General features: G+C 40.0%; 1 protein-coding gene across 1 annotated transcript in view; it reads left to right on the top strand.

Annotated features, from left to right (window-relative positions):
- The window catches only part of AMD1 (adenosylmethionine decarboxylase 1), a 26,038-nt gene extending 2,922 nt beyond the window's left edge, over positions 1-23,116 (top strand). Inside the window, exons 2-10 of the mRNA XM_006019485.3 lie at positions 3,488-3,624; positions 12,492-12,578; positions 15,548-15,674; positions 16,207-16,309; positions 18,259-18,301; positions 18,408-18,552; positions 19,588-19,680; positions 19,769-19,924; positions 20,593-23,116. Coding sequence (XP_006019547.1) covers positions 15,558-15,674; positions 16,207-16,309; positions 18,259-18,301; positions 18,408-18,552; positions 19,588-19,680; positions 19,769-19,924; positions 20,593-20,733 — 798 coding nt within the window. The 5' untranslated portion in view covers positions 3,488-3,624; positions 12,492-12,578; positions 15,548-15,557 and the 3' untranslated portion in view covers positions 20,734-23,116. The remainder of the gene's footprint in view (positions 1-3,487; positions 3,625-12,491; positions 12,579-15,547; positions 15,675-16,206; positions 16,310-18,258; positions 18,302-18,407; positions 18,553-19,587; positions 19,681-19,768; positions 19,925-20,592) is intronic.
- The last annotated feature ends 323 nt before the right edge of the window (positions 23,117-23,439 follow it).

Genomic DNA, 23,439 nt, shown 5'->3' with positions numbered 1-23,439 from the left:
CCCCGCCGGGCCCCCCCCCCCCCCCCCCCCCAGGGATGTGTGGGGCAAGGGCGGGCTGCAGGCTCAGTGCTGGGGCTGCACTCAGGGTGGGTGGGGGTGGGGCAGGTGGCAGCAATGTTGGCAGGGGGAGCTATGAGGGCCTGCAGTGAATTTTGGGGTGGCTATAGCCCAACCCATAGACCCCTGCCTGCCCCAAATACAGCCCTGGCCCGGCCCTACTGGGAAGAGCCCATTGCAGCCCCTGGCCCGGAGTGGGCAGCTTGCCCTCACCCCATGCACAGATCTAGGGGGCACATGTTTCTCCCTGGGGTGCATGCAGTGGCAGGAGCTGTCCTTTAACCCCTGCTTTCCCTGTGTCATCCCCACCCCTGATGAACCACCCAGGCTCTGTCCTGTGCCCTGTCCTGCCCTGGCTGGGCAGCCCGTGGCCAGCCCCACTCCCTCACTGTGGGAACCCTCAATCTGCTTCCCCCCCCCCCCCGTCAGATTTACTAACCTGATGCTGCTCTCCCAAGTTGCTGGACTGTGTATCAGCAATCTAGTTGGTATTGGCTGACATGGCTGGTCAGTAATCCACCATTGTTATTGACCCAAAAAACCCTTATCGGTGTACCCCTAACATGCTCATAAATTTGCTATAGTGTAACAGCTAAAATATCTGGAGAGTCGATCCTGGCTGATTGTGCTGTAGGATATTGGAGCTCAAGAGTGCTGACCGTGCTTCATATTCACAGCATTCCTCACGGTGAATGTGTTCACCCTAGCCCAGGAGTAGCTTCCCAGTAATAGCAGCTTACCCAGCTTTGAGCATGGGTAAGGCTGGGAAGACAGCTCCTCCCCTTTGATTTCATGCACTGATTCTGAAATATTTTTAAAGTTACTTAGTTTCGGGCAACTTTTCTGCCGCAGTGCATGTTTTACTGTAGTCAATAGATGGCATAGAGCTGTGAGGACACAGAGACCCTGCTGTAAGTACAGTTGCATGGATTTCTTTTAAGTAAAACAGGGTTGGAGGGTGGCGCACACATCCATGTGAAGGATGGAAAGGTGAAGGGCCTTTGTATGCATTGGTTCAGATAAAATTATATAGATCCCTAGACCTATGTTTTAATGCCAGCTTTGCATGAAGCTGCCATTACAAGAGTGCAGTGCCATCTAGGACCTGGCTGCTGAACTCAAATGCAGCTTGCCATGGAATGTATAGCCTCTCAAAACGGTAAAATGACCTCTATCTTCTTAGCAGGGGTTCAAACATCAGCACCTTCTCCCTACTTGGCCGTGCCCATCTTGTTGAACTATACTTCCTCTTGTTGATGTCCTCTGGCTCCACATGGCTGCTCAGTGGGCAGGCTTCAACAGAAGGGATGGGGGGGCGGTGCTCTTAAACTGCAAGCCTCTGGCTTGCTGGCTAGGATCCTTGGCCAAGTGGAAGATGTAGGTCCAAACCATCTCTTGATAAAGAAGGAAGATTGTTCCCTGAGTCTCCTACTCCCTGGACAAGCAGCCCTAATCAGTAATCTCTTGGGCTAAAAGGCATTAAATGGTAGGAAGTTACATATTTGCAGCTAATATTTTTGGGGCTTACATGGTGGGGGGGATATAGAATCGTAGCAAAGCAGGGCTGGTGGGGAGCTCAGGGTGAGGTCCAGACTATGAGGGCACACAATGCAGTGGGGGTGTCTGCATGCTATTTGGCCCTCAGCCCTATAAGCTGGACAGTCCTGCTTTAAAGCACTTTTGGTGTCTTAACACCATAGTTTTCAACCTTGTTTCACTTGTGGACCCCTAAAAAGAAAATTAATTGAGATGCAGATTCCTTTGAATTGTAAGTGTGGATATTCACACACTTTTGATTTTTATAATAATTTTTTGCAGACTAAGAAATAATCTGGGGACCCCCAGAGGTCTGCAGACCACAAGTTGAAAACCACTGCTGTAACCTGCCACAAGTAAAGCAGTAGGATGAGGACACTTATTGTGTCCTCCTGCTGCAATGTTTGTTAAAATACGCTTGAGATCCAAGTTAGTAAAATATTGAAGCTTTATGAGTGACCCAAAATGCCACTTAATGGGCTAAATTTAGCCATATACAATTGGAATCAGATTCTAGTTTCTAACTGAAAGCGAACAAGTAAAAATGTTCCTCATATGCTTAAATGAAACAACCAGTAACTAGCCCATTTGTGGTATGATGGACACTAAATGCAAAACCAATCAAATTGCTCATATCTTTACTGAAAAACAGCAATAGGTAGAAGTAAAACCAAGGACCTTCAGCATAGTTGTCTTCAGATCATCCTAAGAAATGGGAACACCAGTGGGGAGAGTTTTAGGAAATTCAAGTGCGTGAAGATCAAAGATGCAGAACTTTTGCCTGTTCGTTAGGGTAATTTGCTTGGAAAATGCTAATCTGTATTAAGCACAGGCATTTAAGCACTACTTTGTAAAGATTTTGAAATTTATCATGGGGGAAGGCTTAGGAAGCTCATTCTGGCTTTTCTCTTTACTTACACTGTTGGCATTCTGTCTTGATGGAAGTGTCATTGAGGACCATCCTTAGTGATTTATGGACTGACTTTTCTCCTGTCAAAACCAATATTACATCCCTGTGGCTATTGTGATACCTGCTTATGTAGGTATGCTTCCTAGTGTTTGAGAGCAATTCAGTACATGAAATCTAGTACCGTGCAACTAGTGACAGTGACTTGGAGTAATTCCTTTATTCTATGTAAAAACCAAGTAGAGGAACTAAATTATGTAGTTTTAGCATTGACAGTTTTTATGCTACTTTAAAATATCATTTGTACTTTTCTGCATTGCACGTTGATTATAAATCTCTTAAAGTAATTATCTTACTATTTAACATTCTGTTTTTTGGGTGGACTTCTGTTTCAGAAACAATCTCTGGATTTTTGGCTATATAGAATACTCTTGAACACTGCAGATCGGACTAAATTTGAACTCTTTATATTTTAAATTGTGATAAAGAATAAGTTTCCATTGAAACGTCAAGCAAATGACTGATAGCAACTTTAAATTACTTCAGTAATGAGATGTTCAAGTGATAAATTAGTATGTAAAACAGTTAAGATCTTAAATGTCTTAATAACACAGCTTATACCAGGTCATAAGAAATGGGACAACCACAGGGTCCATCAGAAGTTTGTTACATTCAGGATAAATGGCTTGTATTTTAAAAGCTATCACTTAGGTTTTATTTGGTAAGAATTTTTGCTCATGTCAACAGGCAGAATCTATTAAGTACAGTTCAGATAATGCTTTTGTAGTCGATTGAATGATTGGTCTGTAATATTTACTGTACAAGTAACTGTGAACACAGCATGGTTTTGAAATGGCACTTATTCAGATTGTGCTTTAAAGCAAAATGCCTCGTTTCTTTGAAATCGGTTCTTTAAGAACCGATCTAGTTTAAAAACTCAGTCTGAATAATATCTGGATTCTTACTATAAAATCATTCTGTTTTCAGAAGTTAGTCAAACAAATGTCTGAATACCAAAGGGAATTGGAAATTCGGTTTCAACTTCACACTACTGTGATGGTGTATCAAACGAGAAGACTTGGTCTTCAGAAGAACATACTTACAAGTTGAATTTCAAACATTGGGTAAAGTATACAATTTTATACAAAGGCATGCAACTCAATCTAGTTAGGTTAAAATAATTGAGTGGATTCTCATGCTATAGCTTTTAAGCCTCCAGTCAACTTCTTTAAATTTAGCCTCTTTCCTGTTTCTGTGTAAAATACTTTCACAAATTGAGGAGCCAGCTGAAAGTAAAATAGAATTTTTCTTTACGCATTACTCCTAACTACAGTAGGAAAAGATTTGTACGGAAGTAGTAGTTTCAAGCTGATGGTGAGTTAGTGTTTGTTTGTTTGTTTATGAAAGTGTTTTAAATATCCCCCTCAAAGCCAGTGAATGGTCTTTAGTTACAAAAATATTTTCCTATCTATTAAGCAGTTGGTGTTTATAATAAACTTTAACTTAACACTTTACAGCTTTTGAAATGAATAGTAGTTCATCTTGTTTCTTAATTTTATAATTGAGCATAATTAGCTGATAGGCAAGGAAATAACAAGGACTACATATTGGTTGACTACTGTTATAGCTATATGAATTAATTCCTTGAGCCATGCATAAACAACTATTGAAGAAGTTGAAATATATTAGCCTGTAACAATGTGGTTCTGGAGATAAGACTGTTTTGAAGAGATAAGGGAAACTTTTTCCTCCAAAGACCACGTGGCAAGAAGTAGTTTCATACTTCTATGAAAATCTTATGGTATTCGATGAAATAGCTTGAAATAAATTTTACTCCACTGCCTTGGATCAGTAAAAAAATATTGCTTGATCTGATAGTCAAATTGTACTGAACATGGAGCCACATAAAGAGTTTGTTGCCTTTTGAAAAGATTTTATAGATTTATTTTTTCCCCACACTAGAAACTTTTGCAGCAGTGTAAAATGACCTATACCAGTACAACTTATCTTAAACTTGAGTAAGCTGTATTAATGCAAATTTTTATTGTTGTACAGCATGATCTTTTGTGCAGAAAAGTCCTCAGTTTAATAGTTCTAAGCGGGTTTTTTTTTTTTTTGGTTGGTTTCCCCCCCCCCCCCCCCCCCCTCTTTTGTTTTGTTTGTCCCCCCCCCCCCCCCCCCCTGTAGTTGGGAGCCCTTCCCACTACTGATATAGAAAAGAGTGGATTGCAACTATGTGAAACCTTGTTTATACATTAAGCAGTATCCTGTACTGTGGGCAATTGTAGAACAAATCAAGATTTTGCTGATCATGATTTTCAAGGGCATAGCTCCATTTGGCAAGGAAAATCCTCACCTACTTAGCTCAAACACAAAATTGAATGCTTGGCTGGAGGTAGGGTGGATTGCCACTGTTGATGAACTAATTCTTCTCAAATAATAGAGGGACTTACCTTTTTAATAAAACTGTAAAACTTGTAAACTTTACCTTTTTCAATTCCCTGGACTTTGCTGCTGAAGCTTTATAATGAATTGAATGAACCCAAAAGGCTGAGCATCAGACAATTCAAGTTTCAAGGCTACTGTGTTAGGCACTCATTGCAAATGCCAGACTATCATGCACTGACATACATGAGTTGGTTGTTGAAAAAAAATTCCTTCTCCCCCTTCATTTGACATTCACTGTTAGTGACTGTAAAACAGAAAGCCTTTACATAGTGGAATCTTCCAGTTCATGCTTGACAAATGCTAAAGTTAGATAGTAAAGTAGAGGATCATAGTGTATTTTAGTAGTGCCTACCTTTTTAGCTTTCTATACAGCATTTCTCAAACATCTTTCTGGCATGTATTCAGGAACTTGCTGCATTCTTGGAGAAATAAAATGACTTGGCTGTCAGTAGCAGATGTCATTAATCTTAACACGTGAAAAATGCAGTCAGTGTCTCTCAGTTGAGGATTTTCTTAATTAGTTGCAGTTATAATATTGCTTTAGACAGTAAACCACCCACTACAGAACTGTATTGACTGGGACAAATGAGGAAAGATCACACTTATCAGAGCTGTAGCACTATGCAGCAATATGTTCTTGAATAAATATCTGAACAACCTAGAGGCTAGAAATAAATGAAGATTAAGGTTTTGGGGGGGGTTTACCACCTTTGTCATCACAGTACGTATTGAACTCCTGTTTTCCCTAGCACAAAATGTGAATGTACAGGTATTCAAGCAGTGTTGTGGGGCTCTTTTTGAGGAGGGTAACTAGCAATTCTGCTACAAACTGGTTTTAAACATTGGTTTTGTTGTTTTCTAGCACCATGTGTAATCCCTGTTCAGTTCTTATGTACCAAAATGAGAGAGTCCCGAAGACTCCTCCTTTCTCCCTCCCCTGTCCAAATATCCCATAGTCTTCTTTTTCTTGCTTGCTTGCCTGCCTTATGGCAGGTTGTCAGGGAGCCATTCCCTCGCCCTAGTCCTCTGGGGTTGGGGAACTTACCAAAACTGCAGGGGCTCTGGCAGTGACTACTGGAACTGTCAGGTGTGAGGAAAGCAGTTCTCAAGCTTGCTACCACTATGAATGGAGGGCTGTCCTTGGTGGTTGGTGCCTTTTCAGCTGCTGTTGATGGCATGTTCCCTGCTCCCAGCAGGGGAGAAGACAGGCTGAGCCCAGAAGCAGGCTGCTATCACCCATGGCTAGAGACCTCTCCTTTGTGGCTTTGTAGTTTTCCTTCCATGGGGCTAGAATGGTTGTATGCTTCCCTTGTCACACTTGTCCTGCTGCAGATAAACACCTGTCCATATCCAGAATGTGTGCTTTTCTTTCCTTGCATCCATTATTGGCCTGCTGTTCAGCAATAGTTAAAAATCAGTTGCAAGTAATAAAATAGAAGGTACGGCAGACTGGCATTTTAGAGTGTTAGCAGCACGGATAAGTTATTTGTAATACCTAGGCAGAGACTAGAATTCCATTTTTTTTTTTTATTTTTTTTTTTTTATTTTTTTTTTCCCTAGGTGCTTTAGAAAAAGTGCAACACAGTTCTTGTCCTATTAATTCAACAGTTTGAGGCAAATTACACATGAGTAGAGCCAGGACACTGGTCAGCACTCCCTTCTCTTTGCTTCTGGCCATGCTGAGAAGCAATGCTGTTTTCCTTCAGAATCAAGCCTGTGGGGTGCCTTAGGTTTCAGCATCACTTTCCACCAAAGGCTACTGCATTATCTCTGTGCTAAATGAATAGTGGAAATTAGGCCTTTACTGGCTTCCACTCCATTCTGACTTCTCTGCCCCTCATTCTGTCTCCCAAATTGGCAGCAGTATACTGCTTCACTTGGCCAACCAGGAAATAATGTGTGTAGAACGTCAGCAGAAACCATTTATCTCAATGTAGGCACTGATCACCTAGTCATTAGATTAGTAGAAAAATAATTAATCAAACTTGCCTATTAACATCCCACTCAGGTGTCAAGGCAAATCATTCTTTAATTGGCAAAATGAATAAACACTTCAATTCACCAGATTGCAGTTAACTTGCTCTTGCATTTTCATTCCCTTCAATGTACCCCATAATCCACATTTTACAAAACATCAAATATTTTATTTCTAGTTGACTATATATAAACTTTGACACTGCTTTCGTTTTTGAGCTGCAGATTGGTTAAATAGATTGTGCTGAAATCAAATTCAACATTAGTGACTTTCCTCCTAGATTTTTGCTGATAATTCTGTTTCCCTTCATGTATGTTCATAACCTTTATGTGCTGTCAGAGACTTCTTTTATAATGCAATCCTGCTTCTTACTTTAAGGCCATGTACAAGTATTCATTGAATTTCTCCCAGTGAAACATGCCCCTTCGCGTGAGAGTGAATGGTTCTATGCTCCCCTCCCTTGTCTGGATTGGATGGCAGGTTTTCTCCTCATGAATCTTAGTTTTTAACCTTGCAGGGGTTTAGGTTGTAGCCGTGTTGGTCTAAGGATATAGGCAGACAAGGTTCCTTGGGTGAATTTGATATCTTTTATTAGACCAACCCAAATGGTTGGAGAATAGTTATTAAGCAAGCTTTCGGGTTCAAAAACCCTTTGTCAGGCTCAGGAAGCTGCAGCAGTTGGTGTGTGCTCTTCCTGGATGGAATGAAAAGTAAAGAAGCCAGGGGCTGGGCTGGGGAGTCAGTTGCCAGGCAGATTATAATGTATCAAAAATCCAATGTCTATGTTTAGTCCCTGATCTCTAGTATCCAGCAGGTTGATGAAATGGAGCTCATAGGCTCATCTCTGGGATGTGTTGTGTAAATTTCCCTTGAGGATCAGGACTGAGAGATTGGAGAGAGAGTGGCCCTCCTGTGAGAAATGTGCCCCCACCGGTAATTGGGTATTTCTGTCGATAGATTTCCGGTGTGCATTCGTTCTGGTGCGCAGTTGTTGTCTGGTCTCTCCTACATATCTTCCATCAGGGCATTTGGTGCATTGGATGAGGTATACTACATTCCTGGAGGTGCAGCTGTATGATCCTGGGATGCTGATGGCTCGGTTGTGGGGTGTAGTAATAGTGGGGGTGGTGGAGATGTGGGGGCAGGTTTTGCATTTCTTGTCATGGCACGGTCTGGATCCTTTTGGTGTGTTCTGGGGTTGAGGAAGTTTGCTTCTGGTGATGAGGTTGGCGAGGTTTTAACCTTTAAACTCTATTGTCTTTACTTGCACATTAAGAAAATTGCATAAAATATAACGCCGTGCATTGAACTTGGATCAAAAACCAAGTAATCGCCAATAGTTTGGGGGGGGGGAATAGCTAATGCTTATTCGTAGTTTTTACCCAAGCTAACTTTTTTTTTTTTTTTTTTAAGGCCATCAAAGTTGGACCGTTTTATAATACTGTTTTTCTGTGTTTTTGTTTTGAAAACGCGCTTGCACGTTTTCTTTTTCTGTGAAAGAATATGCTGTAATATTCAGGCTTACTTAGATGCTCAGTCTCAGGCTCGTTCACAGCTTGGGTCTTATGTTGACTTCCAGTTACAGCCCAGCTATGATGGGGCCACAAGTGAGCAGCTAAGAGTTGGCTCAGGCCTGGGGCTTTGAGATGGGGACTATATTTACTCCCACCCCTGTTGTGTCTGGGCTGCAGCCTTGTGGACAGGGCTGAAAGTGGATTAAAACCTAGTCTCTGGAGGAATGGACAGATTGTACTTTCCTGGAGCTGTATTCTGACTACCCACCCTCTTACTTTCTTCTCCTTTCCTCTTTGGAGGGGGTGGGTGTGTGATAGAGCAGTGCTGGATGCTGAGGGGGCTGATATGCTGGTGCAGTGGCGTTGCACGTGGTGCTACAAAACCTACCATGACACAAGTTTGCTTCATCCAGGAACACTTGTAGCACTACAGGACCTGTGTACCTATTTCCCCTTGGTGTGTTTGCTGCAAATGTAACAGCTGTCTATGGCTTTGCACTAGGGAAACTTTTTGTCTTGTTCTATTGGTTTTCCACCTTTTTAAACTAAAAGCACCCCTCCAAGGAGGAGTTGGGTGGAGCGGGGCTAGATTGGGAAGTGCTGCAGCAAGAGAGTACTCCTGCCTGCATTAGGCTTGTCAAATAAACATAATTTGAACAAAAGGAACACTTTCTCCTCCTCTGCAGCTGCTTTATGATCTGGCTCTGCAGAAGTTTCCTGGGACAGTTTCACCTGGTTGGTGGTAACACCCATGCTGGTTGTAATTGCACAGTGGCACTCAGTCTCATAAAACTAAAGTTGAGATCCATTATCCTAGCGCCTAGAAGCTTTAGTTTTCAGTGCTGTCATAGAGCTGCCAAACACTGTGATTTAAAAAATGAGCATTTTGATTTGTATCCTAGTATTAAGATGGGGACTATATTCACTCCCTGCTCTGTACAATTCCTGTATTCTATATTCATTAAACTAAAAATTAAAATAACCTAAATTAAAAATTTACAAGACAAAACATGAGCCTAAAGAATTGGAAAAATACACAGGCAAGCAGAGGATGTGCAGTGCAGCCAGCTTGCAGCTCCCCAGGACAAAGGCAGCAGAGCGGCAGCCCACATATGCCTTCCCCAGGGATGTGCACAGCAGCAGGGAGCCGCACCGCTCAACACCTCTGGATGAGCCTCCTGCAGCTCCATCCCATGATTTGCCCTGGCCCTGGGGCTCCATTTGCCCTACCCCACTCCCTCTCTGACTTGGGGGGGCGGCTCAATTTTTTTTCTCCCTCCTCTCCCCAGCCCCTTCCCTCTCTACAGACTTACCTGCTGGGCGCTGCTCTGCATGCCACGGGATTGCATTCCTGTAGGGTTAACATATTTCCTGCTTCAAAAGAGAACATCTGTGGCAAAGGGAGGCTAATATGATGTGGGGGTCGCAGTGATATGCCTGTGCCTTACCACTGCCCCTCACTCCCAAGCCATAGTTCCCTGCATCCTGCCAGGGTAAGCAGGGACACCCCCTCCCTAGGCTCCAAACCCTATGCACTCCCACCCCGCAACCATACAAAGTACCCACATAATTTTGAGTTTAGCTGTGTGATTTAAAATTGGGATTCATTGTGATTTAATTTTTTAATCTTGATCAAATCTTTAAATAACTTTTTAGAGTCCTAATATGCATGGACTTGAAATTGCTGACTTACAAATACTGTATGTTGACCTGGTTGATTACTGTATGAATATACTGGTCTTGTCTAATAGGGGGTTGAAAAGTAGGACGGTGTGAAGGTATTCCAGGGCAGAAAGTTCTGTACCCCATGGAAACTAGCTTAGTAGGCTTGAAAGGACTGTTTCATGGAGAAAGAAACGAAGAAATCTTGAAAACCTAAAGATTCAGACATCCTACTAGGTGCCTACAGAAAGCTGTCACTCCAGCAGTAGGAGATGGAAAGTTTAGATGTATATAAAACACTTGGGTTTTTCCAAGTACTCTTTTACTGCCTGTCTACTTCTGGATTTGTCTGTCTTCCCCCTGATACTTTGAACTAGCTGATGGTGAGAAATCCACAGGTACTAAGTTTTAGTAGATGATTAAAGCAGCTGGCCATAGTATACAAAAATTTGATGCCCTACTTTGAGTGGGAGAAATACAGAATTTTGTTCTGGAGTGGGTAAAGGCAAATGCCTGACCCTGAGGTGATGCAGTTAGAAGAGGAACAAGTGCAGCTAACCTTCTCATAGTGGAAGGGACTGTTACTGACTTTTTAAATGTATCCAGCTGAGGAGCTAAAACTTAATTTTATGTCAAATAATATCTACCCTTCCGGCACAGTTTGGCTTCTTTTGTGGCTCATTTTATGATCACTAATAAATAATCAACTGTAGTATGGGTTACTTTAAAAATTCTTCTAGTATTAGGCTTAATTTTAAAGTAACTAGTTTGTGGCTTACCTATCTGTCATTCCTTAAGAAATTAGCTTTATTGACTGCAGTAGTGCAAGATTGGGGGGGCACTTCTGAATATATTCATATATTAAAAATGCATAGTTTATCTACTGTAACTTGTTATGGAATGTGCAATAAATGCAAAAAGTGTAACTTAAGTGATGTTCTGAAAACATTTGACAGTTGCATTAAATGAATTTAGGAGATGTTTTGAGAGGCTGTAATCAATCACACTCTTTACACAGACAAGGAGGGTTGTACCAGTCTTTTGAGAACATGTGAAAATACTCCCTATTCTCCAGAATATTTGTCAGACATGCCATGCCTTAGATATTTTTGGTCTTGACAAATTTTGTCCACTCCTGCTTGTTTGGTTGGGACTAGCTATCTAAATAGTTGAACTTTGGTGATTAAGGGGTAGCATTTATAATACTACTAGGACAACACATTGTTTAACCTTGAAGGTAGATAAAGCAGTTCAGTTACTGTCTGTCAAAAAGCTGCTGCTTAAAGTGGCACAAGACAAATCTCAAACTCTATATATACTGTGACAAGCTAAAGGAAAAATCTGCTTTAGCTCACAAAAGCAAATTATTTCTTGTGTTAAGTGGGTAATATCCCATCACATTGGCATGTAAAATGACAGCTTATGACTCCCTGCTATTCCACTTGTGACTCATCAGTGGAATTAGATGTTCATTTCTGTTAATGTAATGGAGCTCTGGTCTCTGCTTAACACTGTTTAGAAATAGTCTAGGATGCTCCAAAATACCTGTCAAGACTGATGAGGGAGGGAGTATTCCCATTTTATAACGGGACAGAAATCAACAGTTATGCCCAAAGTCACAAGGCTACTTTATTTAACCACATAATGCAGGTGATTTCTATTCAAGACCATGTTTATTAATAACCCATGATTTTGCAACTTATATGGAGAATAGTGGCTTAGGTGCACTGTAACTAAAATGTCTAGTGGCTTGAATTCAGATTTTTCTATCTGCAGAACATGAGCCAGGCTTTACCAACTAGTTGCTGATTTGCTCATTTGGTTTTGTATTGATATATAACAAATATGGGTGTTTGGGGGGGCCCAAATGCCAAAGAAAGAGCTAACTTGTTCATATTCCTGTCTCTCAGTGCAGTTGACTGAAAGGATTAGTACTGTCTTACCATGTTCAATTAAATTGATACTTTGCATTCTTCATCTGCAAGTATTATTAAAATGTAAATACAGAGTAAATTGGTTTGTGGAAAAAGTCTCAACTTGGTCTTATGGAGTTAAGTTAATCAGTGTGGAAACATGCATTGCCTGAAAAAGGGAATAGTTGGCTATAAGTTTAAAAAAAAAAAAAAATTTCGGTTAAGCTCAGGGCAACTCGAAAAAGGTATAAACAGCTATATATAACCAGTTCTGCTAATCTGAGCCGGGCAGGAAACCATTATTTAACAATATAGTTTAAAATTCTGGTTGTGAGACTTATTTTGGCTTTGCCACTCTAAATATTTAGTGTTTTATTTCAAATGGCATCCTTCTACCTTAATATATGGAATGAAAAATTATTTGGCAAAACATCCTCTCAATATTGTGTATTTAACTTACTGACTTTTTTCTTTTGCAGGTTTGAGTGGGACAAACTTTTGGAGAATGTGCATTGTTTGATCATAAGTGTGACAAAAACTGACAAGCAGGAAGCTTATGTACTCAGGTAAGCTTGTATTTCCAGGAGATGCTTTGTTTTTTCCAGAAGCATACCTAATGGTATCTCTTTTAAGGAAGTTCTGGTTTCTTTCCAATTTTACTGGATGACTGCATCTTGCAGGGTCTGTTAATGACAGATAAATTCAAATCAATCCAACTTTGCTTGTGTTTTTCAATAATTGTACTGTTACTTGTTTTTCAACATCTCAAAGGATTAAAGAACTAGCTTAATGCCCATCTCCATCTTTGGGCAGGGGCTGGACCAGATGATCTCATGAGGTCCCTTCCAGCCCTAATGTCTGTGAAATCTCTTGTCTCCATCCCATCTACTGATCTAGTAGATCAGTAGGAGTCCCAAATTAAGAGCTTATGGAAAAACGTACTTGGACTATGTTCAATAGCAAGATGCATTTCAGAATAGCAATTGCAAGAAGAATGGCTAAATTTTTTAATTTCAAAGCTTGTGTCTATGTGGAATGGTACAAATCTGGCTTTACCATTTTAAAATGTAAACAGAACTATTAAACTGTGAGGACACTTTATAAGACTCCACAGCTTTTCTGACAATTTAGGGATTCTTCCTTCTGGTCCATGTAGCACAGTTGGAGATCTTGGCCATCTTACACCAAGAAAATATACCAGTTGTTGGTTTTTTCTCTACTTCCAAGATTAAGGCAAAAGAAGCTTGGGGCAAGAGACTGGCAAATAAGTTGCACTGGGGAAACCTCCAACATCTCCACAGACTTAACTGCATCATTTATTACAAATCAGCTGCAAATCATCAGTCTGCAAATCATGACTAACTTATACAATTGTACCTTTCAACTTTTTAAACCATATTCTGTGCAGGGTTGCTCTTTCCTGGCCTTAACTTTATTTATATTTTAGTCCTTTCCCCTCTCCCTTTCCTTCCCCCTGCCCAGCTGAGAAACTTGTAGACCAGGGGTTCCCAACCCCCAGGCCACGGTCTGGTACTGGGCTGCAAAGGGTTGGCTGCCAGTCCACAAGAGGGTAGGTTGCCGGATTGGAAGTCTGGAAGTGTCCACAGTATGATGGTCTGGCAGCCAACCCTTTTTTATACTAAGTATTTAAAAAAAAAAAAAAAAAAAAAAATGTGGGCTGCCAGCCTGCAGTATGGCAGCCACTTCTGGCCTGTGGCATAAAAAGTTTGGGAACCCCTGTTATAGACAGTGGCATAAGCAGAGTTGATGCCCAGGGACAACCCTGTTGGAGTGTGTGGGGGAACAGCAGCCTTACCCATACTGGGAATTCCTAAACAATCCTAGCTGAGCTGTTGCTGCTCTACATAATTGGCCTGCCCCTGTTGTTGCTCTTAAAGCAGCAGTAACTAGGAACTTTTTAAGGGTTCCTGGCATGGACAAACTGACAAAATTAAGACCCTGCAGTGGTAGGGGAAACTTCAGTGCCCTTCCTAACATGACACCTGGGGCAGGTGCCCTTCTTGCTCACCCCTAGTTATGCTATTGTTTATGGGACCTGCACTCATATTTATACAAAGGCCCCTTAAACTTGCTGTAGAGTTAAGGGACCATGAAATAGAAGTAATGAGATCTATGCCCAGTTTTCTCTACAGCACACAAGGATCAACATATATGAATCTGCAACTAAAAATTTGGGTCAGGATTTGAGTAGTAGTATACAATGTATTTTATATATAGTGTCTTTTCTTTTCTGTGTGTGGCTGTATAATGCCCACATTCTTTACAAACATGCCTATTCTATATACAACTATCTTCAGTTCATTTTTTTTCATTAAAGTATGATTTGTTTTCCAGCAGACTTCATATCTTCACTTCCTGTTGTTTTATAAAGTTCACTGATCTAAATCTCACTTTAGGAAAGGTGTTTTGATAACCAAAGTGGTGGTGTAGCTTGACTGGCCAACCTGCAGCAGGCAGTCCACACATGGTTCAGGTGGTCTGTGTATAGCATGTAGCAAACAAGGCAGGGAGTAGAAAGAAGCAGACTAGGCAAGGAAGGGTGTTTTCAAGGAGGGGTTTACCTGCCAAAATGCTTTGCCTGCCCTGTACCTCATGCTTTCCTAATAGGAAGAGAAGTTTGTGCTGCTTGCCTTGCTATCTTTAAAAGTGATTTTTAATTTGTTACCATAGTGAAGATCTGAGGAAAGAAGATGCCTTAGTGTTTTGTTTAGATTAGTTGGACCACTGTATCCAATATATAAAGTGACTAATCTGAAACAATGCTGTGAAAATGTGCATCACATCAGATTATTCAGTTAAGTCTCTGATTTTTACCAGTAAATATCCATCTTGGAAGAATGCTAGGCTCTTAAGCTTTCTATAGACAATATTTACTAATCAGAATTTGTTTATGTTAAATAAAAAAAGCTCTGTCTTCCTAGAACTGCTCATGCTGACTTGTACATGAATGTTTGTCTCTTTCATTTGTTTGAAGTCCATCTCTGTGAGGGCAGTAAATGTTAGGCCTAAGGCTTGTTCAGCTGCTGCTTTATTCAGAAAGGGTATAATAATTCTTCAGTTTAGAACTAATCTCATGCTGGACTAAAGGTTCTTGCCTAGTTATCTGTGGTGCATTATTGAAATCTGAAGTAAAGATTTTTTTCAAAGGTGACTTTGCCTTATCTGACACCTTGAAGTAATGTTTAAGGTCACATATGCTCATAGCATTAAGTATCCATCATCTGAAAATAGAGGTAGAGATGATGCAGAATGTCTAGTTGGACACCTGAAAATTTGAAAGTCTTGGGTGAAGTCTGTTTGGCACAAGGCATACTACTAAAATTTACAAAAATCAGTATCTCTATTGGTTAGTCTTAATACCGTTGGCTCTGAGTTGCTGTCTAGCAATGGCTCATAATTTGTCTCTGCTTGCTTTTTTTCATATGTAGGAAATACACTGTGTTAATGTGATAAGTGTCTCTAGGTTGCACAGTGAATTAAACTTTTTTAATCTAACTTTGTTTCCCCCTGTCAGTGAGAGTAGCATGTTTGTCTCCAAGAGACGTTTCATTTTGAAGACATGTGGTACCACCCTCTTACTGCAAGCACTGGTTCCCCTTTTGGAGCTTGCCAGAAAGCACAGTGGGTTTGACTCCATTCAGGTAAGATGTGAAAAAATATACTACCATAAATCCTTAAACTCCCATTTAGCATGCATTCTTCTATAGTTTATTTAATGCAACTCCTCTTCTATAACAAATCTCTTTTTTCCAAGCTCATATCCTACAAGCACTTGCATTTTATAGATATAGCTTTCTACTTTTTTTTTAATGTTATCAAGTCAGTCTTTTCTTTCAACTAATGCATAAGTCTGTTTTGAAACCAAGATTTGCTCAGTGTGGATAGGGAATAAGTACTAGTTGCTGTAAAGCTGTCAGTGAGTGATGGGTTGCAGTGTACAAGTCCTAGATGGATAAGATACTAAGGTACTAATGTGTGAATATTCACTTCAGCCTGGATATACAAGACTTAGAAAAGTGTCACTTTTTTTTTTTTTGATTCTCTTAATAAGGGTGAGCGGAGAGCCATATGCAAGTTTAAACTTGAACCTATATCTAGGATACCTAATAATACAATATGCTGTATGTCTTTACATTTTTTTTGTTTTGCTTTTTTGCCTTTTTATTTTTTCAGAGCTTCTTTTATTCACGTAAGAATTTTATGAAGCCTTCCCACCAGGAGTACCCACATAGGAATTTCCAGGAAGAAGTAGAGTTCCTTAATGAAATTTTCCCAAGTGAGTAATTGTCATTTTCTTTTCACATAGAATTAATGTCTAGTGTTTGTCCTTAATAACATGATGCTAATGTATGTGGCAGTCATGGTACCCTACATGCTAAATTGCTGCAAGAGCTGTTGAGAACTGCACTGCAGGATTTTGCAGCCAGTGCAGGCTCATCCAACATCAACTACCTCTACTAAAGACTGTTCCTTCTAACTGCTTGACCAGTGTGTCCATGTGGGAGAGGTTACATGTTGCAAAATAAAATTCCTAATAGGATTTGGTTTCGGGACTGAAACTTTGTCGTACTTATTGCTGGCTAGGAAGCCCCTTTTAAAAAAAGAGAGAGCCAAGAAGTTCCTTTAAACTAAAACTAGAATATTTTAAAAGGTGGAGTCTGTTTTATACATCTGACCACTTGATATCTAGCAGGGAAGTTCACTATAGTACTTCCATGGTCACAGTAACATTTCCCTCTAATAGTTTCAAGGAGAACAGTCCTCTGAAGAGACTAAACCTGGTGGTTCTTGGGTCTTTTGCTATGTAGGGGAACTTGGCATTAAATGCACTTAGTTAGAAGAGGCCTGTTGATAACTGCTAGCTTCACAAATCTGCTTGGGATCTGAAATTTGAGGGGCGCCCCCCCCTTTTTCATATGATCACTGGCAAGCTCCTGCAGATCAAATGAGAAAATTAGAAACCTGGAATATTCTGCTGTTTTAAGGTGAAATTTCAGAACTTGTCTGGAAAGTAGAACCAACAGCATTCTTTCCTAGACATGAGAATCCAGGTCATGTTCAGAAACTTGGGCTATAGATTTCAGAAATTTAAAGTAGTAGAATACTATCATTAGCAGGGATTTGGGTTTTCTGTGCAGAATGGGAAAATGTGGTAAAACCCAGATTTCTTTAAAAGAGAAAAGTCTGACGGTTGGTTTTGGGTTTGTTGTTTTTTTGCGTTGTCTTGTTTTTTTCCCTTGTAGGCTGACAGTTTCAGCCTGCAAGGGGGTGGGGAAGCGGGAGGAGGGTGGTCAGGCAGGGGACACAATGTGCATGTACAAATGCTCATGGCAGCCTGGAGAGCAGCTCTCGCAGGTAAGTCAGGGGGAGGGGGAAGCTGCCCAGATGATGCTTGCGGGGCTTGGGGCTGGAATATGTGGCTGTAGGACCCAGGGGGGGGAGTGGTATGCAGCACACTTCTGGGAGGGGGCAAGTGCCCTCCCAGATTTGGCTGGGTGCAGGCTTGGGCTCCCCACCCTCCTACCTTCCTCCTGGGGCCTCTGCAGCCTAGTGGGCAGGACCCAGAGCGACAGGGCTGGGAAAGGAAGTTCAGTGCTGCTGCTGCAAGCCCATGCCACCATGGCAAGGGCCCCTTGCCTCCTGGCAGCAACGGGGTTGGTGGCATGGAGTTGTGCCTGCCCCTTGTTTGAAGCCTTGCGCCATCATCATTATAATTCAAGGTATAAAAATAAAAAATAATCTAAAATTCAAGGTATTTTGAAAGTAACTTGATGTTTCCAATTAGATGGAAACCTAATATGGCAGAAAAATCACATTTTACCCATATTAACCAGATGCACACTCAGCCAGGGTCCCTGGTAGGCCTCTTTAAATGAGCCATTGCTATTGGAGTCTTTTATCATGCTCAGGTGACTGACAGCTATAAATATTCTAATGGGTCACAACCCTAACTTCCATTACCCTTATCAGTATAAGGATTACGTCAGTAAGAAGTATAGCAGTCTCAATGCAAAAGCAACAACAGCTCTGTAAAGCCAGGCTTTTGAACATCTCTAAGCTTGAAGAAGAGGTAAGGACAGTACCTAACAAGTGGAGAACAGACCAGTTAGTGAGTCATGTATGACTATTGCTACGTTGACCTTGTTAAAAACACAGTTTAGTCACCTTGCCTAGAAAGGGATCCACTGGGTTGCATTAACTGGTGACTTTTCTGTCCCCAAATAGATGGAGCAGCTTATTGCATGGGGCGTATGAATTCTGATTGCTGGTAGGTGTTTTATGACTTCGAGATCTATCTTTATGAAAGAAAGTTCAATTTGAAAAGGTGCTGCTAGTACATATTACAGGAATGCGATTTGTCTTTTTTTAAACAGGTACTTGTACACTCTGGACTTCCCAGAGAATCGGGTAATCAATCAGCCAGATCAGACACTGGAAATTCTGATGAGTGAGCTTGATCCAGTAGTTATGGACCAGTTCTACATGAAAGATGGTGTTACTGCAAATGATGTCACTCGTGTATGTCTGCTTAGAATTTTAAATTTGATACGAGAGGAAGCTGGGAATCTGTAGTTTCACTTTTCTTATACCACAAGATGTAAAATTGTCTGAATAGTTTGAAAGGGCTTCTTCTGAGCCAAAATGGGTTTACTTTGGAGATGACAAAGCTCCTTTTTTGCAGGGGAGAACACCCTGTATGTATAGAATCTCCTGCAGTGATCTAGTTATAGTATTAAAGCTTCCGGAGGGAGCAACTTCTAGCACTTTGTTTTCAAAAGGGAGAAACAAAAACCAGCTTTTTTGTGGCAGGCAATCAAAATCCAAATTTTAAAACATTTCCCTTAACACTATGGAGTCATTTAAAAGGAAATTAGTGTGTGGGTGGGGAGGAAGTTCTCCAGTCTTAACAATAACATTTGGGCATAAACTTGCCCATAATACTCTTCCAAAAATAGTAGCTCCAGGAAGAGGTTGACTTGATGTAATCTGTTTTGATGCATTTCCCCCTCTTCTCCCCCCCCCACTTTCTAACATCGATTCTAATTTACTATAATTCATTTTAAGCATATGACTGGTGCAGGCTTTGTCTTGGGAAGCTAGGGACTTGATGTAGCAGCCCTGTTCATAGAGCACAAATGGAAAAATGTTCAGAGTCTAAAATGTAGCCAATTAGTTCTTGTTTTCAGGTACCAGTTCAACTGAAACTATTTTCCTCTGCCCCAGCCATAGATGAAAGTAATTGCATCCCTTAGATTTTAAACTTACTCAACTGGTGCTCACAGAATTTTTGTCCCTAGCATTAATGTGAAGATGATTTAATGGCTTTAGGAAAAGTGGCTAGACTAACTGGCTTGGTGTGTTAGACAGTTTGTTTAGGTATGGGTTGGGCTGCATACAAGTCCTGTACTATAGCATACTTGATTTGTTATCTGTGTAAGGAAGAATTCTGCAAATATCTTCTTGGCACTAATTTAGGAAACCAAGCTTTCTTTTGGAGCTAGACTAGAATTTCAGGAGCTTGAGTAAGTGATTGTAACAAATCTCTCTCTTCAGATGAGTGGAATTCGTGACCTGATACCAGGTTCTGTCATTGATGCTACAATGTTCAATCCTTGTGGGTATTCAATGAATGGGATGAAATCAGATGTAAGCATTACTTTTTGCTTTCACTTGTTGACTGTTTTGAATTTGAAATAAATGTATAGTAACCAATTGCAATTAAACTATTTTCCAGGGAACTTATTGGACTATTCACATCACTCCAGAACCAGAGTTTTCTTACGTTAGTTTCGAAACCAACATAAGTCAGACATCCTATGATGATCTAATTAGAAAAGTTGTGGATGTATTCAAGCCGGGGAAATTTGTGACCACCCTCTTTGTTAATCAGGTACCAGTATTTTTTGTGTCCCTCTCTTTCCCCCTCCCAGGAACAAGAACACACAAAATAAGGGAACTTAAGATGCAGAAGTTGAGTAAGTGTCATTGCTTTGAAGTTGTTTTTGCACTTGTGCAATGTTTTCTAGTTTTTTCAAATTAATGAAATACGAACTTTGCTAAAGCAAATTTGAAGAAATATTCACAGTATTTGGCATACAAGCTTGACAAGTACTAAACTTAAAGCTTAGTAAGCCCGAGCATCAGAACAGGGCATGGGCTCCAGCTTTTTCAGAAAATTCTGAAGGGACAGATACTCGAGCCTTAATATTTTCTTGTCACCTTCTAAAATGGGCACCATAAATGCCCAAGCAAACACTTGTGGAACACCTGGCCATAACAGCAGTGCATCTACATTCAGCAGCTATACTAGTTCTCTGATTTTTATCTGCTGTAGGAGCATTATAAATTAAAAAAAAAAAAAAAAATCTGCAGAGGAATTAAATCGTGTTTTTGTCTACACAAAATTTGAATCTTACAGCACAGAACCAGGCACTTGGTTTTTATAGGCACATCTCAAGAACTTATCAAAAACTACACATCAGGAGCTAGCTTTTGCTTACCCTTGTAAAGAGAAAAGAATCTTAACAATTTTTCTGTTTGTTTTTTTTTTTTTTCTAGAGCTCTAAATGTCGTACTGTGTCGTCTTCTGCCCAGAAGATTGACGGGTTTAAAATTCTTGACCGCCAGATTGCTCAGTTCAGTGATTATAATTTTGTTTTTACAAGTTTTGCCAAAAATCGGCAGCAACAGCATAGCTGATTAAGAATGAAGAAAAAACGCAAAAAGAGATCCCGTATAGAAGGTGGTGGCTGCTTTCTAGATAATGATTCAGGGGGCCATGCTTTCCATTCCCACCATCTTGTAGTTGCGGAAAGCCCTAGATGTAATCATAGTATAATCATTTTGAATTGTATGCATTATTATATCAAGAAATTAGATAACTTGCATGAATGCTCTCTTCTGTGTTTAGGTATTCTATGCCACTCTTGCTGTGAAATTGAAGTGCATGTAGAGAAATCTTACTATATGAGACATTACAACACTTGGAAAAATGATTCAAATAGGATTATGCGCAATACAGTTTTCCTCCAGGTATCGCCAAAAATTCCCCACAGACAAGGCTTTCGTCCTCATTAGACTTTGGCCTCAGCCTACTCAGTGGGACAGTTCTTTGTTAATTTGCCACCAGGTACTCTTCATCTGTGCTCTAATACCAGTTTCTAGGCCACACTTCTTGATTTTAATTTTTTATTATTATTTATTTATTTTTTAACCAGTATGCTCTCTAATGGAGCTGACTTCTAGTTCACACTTCAGTGTTTGAAGCAAAGTTCCTTCACCTGATACAGTTAAGAAAGACAGAATACAGAGTACTACAGGTGTTGGTGGATTTTCTTTTGAGGCATAAAATTGCTTATACTTTTAGTCCTCAAACTCATGGGATTTTGTTCAGAATGACTAATGGACAATATATAGCAACACTGGATTAATGCACTAGCTGTTCATTTCTAGAAACCTGAGTTGACATTAAATTCAGGTCATGATTTGACAACCTCCTTTGTCCTTTTTTTATGCCAAAGTTGACACTTGTCCGTGTTTCCAAACCACCACACTTATACATATGGCAACCTATACTCCCAAAGAGGTCAGAGTTAGAATACAGGTGCTTTGGTAGAGTTGTAACAGTTTTGTACAAAGTACTAGTTCAGTCATGATTCATTGCTTATTTTCACTTCTGTAATTGTCAATTTTAAGCCATCTTTAAGATTGACTTCCTAAGAAGCTGATGCTGTTAAATCTACCCATAGGTAGAACCTAGCAAAAAGATAGTGGAATTTACCAGGCTGGGTATGTTGCTCAGTTTGGATTTATTAATAATTACTACATTAATTGCCATTTCTAACTAAAGAATGCTTCTAAACTGGTCCAAATGTCCCTTCACTTTGTTCCAAGCAAAATCAATGCCTCTTGTGACTGAAAGTCCTGTAACATTGTTGTGCATGTGACTTATGCTGTATTGATGGTGTTGTGACTTCATCTGTTCCTCCTAATTAATGAGGTGATTTCTTTTACTATGACTTGAGGGCATTAAGTAAATTACTGCATAGAACAAGAGCTGTCTGGGACACCTGCACAGACAGTGAGGTAGAATGCTATTCATAGAATATAAATAATTCTAGAAGTCACTTAATGGGTATTGACTAAAATGTAGGCTTTAAACAGTTGGCAAACTTGCAGCTGTGTTTGCAGATACTGTGGGATTTTTGCAGCTGCAAGACTAGCAAGTCAACTACAAATTTGACACTTTCCTCTGTCCTTGAAATATTGTTTTGACTCTGGATTGATGAAATGGTGGGGTTTATTTTGTTCCTTCTGTATTTAAAAATGAAGCACTTTCTCCCTTTTTTCTTTAGTGTTTCTATACTAAAATCCACTTGGTGGGAAATCAGGTGGTTGGAACAGTTTTGATTTTATATTTTAAGCATATTGGTGATTTAAAGATCTCTACCAATACTATCAGTTATACTGTAAATGGCACCTAATGATTGCTGGTGCCTTACTGAGGACCAATTTTTTTCAGTGTTTCTTGTTGAACAGTGTCCCAACTGATCTTGACAATTTGTTGGCTTGAGGTCCTATAATGCAAGTAAACAGAAAATCCCATTTTTCTGAGAAGTTGGAAAAAATACACACTTTCTAAAAACAAAGCCTTGGCTAGAAAAAAACGAAAGCTGTTTGAATGAATTTATTGAACTATATAGGGTGATCAGGAGAGGGGAAAGCAAGGTGTTATAATTTCTCTCTCTGTGGTGTTAGGCTTTTATCATTTAAAAATATCTGTACCACAACTTAATGCTTCAATAAAAGTTTGCTTAATAAATTGTTTCTAGTGATGATACAACATCTTGCACCATTTTTGTACTGCTTATATTAACCTACTTCAGCTTGAAATCATCCCGTGTTTTTTAACTTCTGCAGTTTAAACTTACTTTGCCTTTAGAAAGGATAAAGTCTGTTCAGCATAAGATGCATACTGGTAGTCTAAAGTGAATTGGCATGTGAAAGCACAAAACAAATGAGATGTTAACCTGCTCTGAAGTGGGTTAAACCCATTCATTCTAAATAAATACATATCCCATTACAATATCTCCTATATTCTTTTCCTCCAGTCGGTGTGTCTATAGGTTTGTTTTTTTTTTTTTATGGCTTAAGCATTCTAACACAACTTCTGGAATTAAACACCTTTCTGCAGGCATTACCTATTTACAATCATCATGCATTATAGCATTCACTAGGCTCTCCAAAATGAAATGTCAATTATGATGACACAAGCTGACAAACTTACCTGAGGATTTGATTGATCCTGTTTCAATATTGCATTTGCAAATCTAAATTAAAAACCTACTTTTCTAGGGACTAAATCTGGCATGGAATTTGTGAAGCTGCATTTTGTCACTGAATCCT

The sequence above is a fragment of the Alligator sinensis genome, unplaced genomic scaffold (genome assembly GCF_000455745.1).
Source record: "Alligator sinensis unplaced genomic scaffold, ASM45574v1 scaffold737_1, whole genome shotgun sequence".
Classification (NCBI taxonomy): Eukaryota; Metazoa; Chordata; order Crocodylia; family Alligatoridae; genus Alligator; species Alligator sinensis.
Note: the sequence above shows the minus strand (reverse complement) of the source record. Positions and strands in the feature narration are given on the sequence as shown.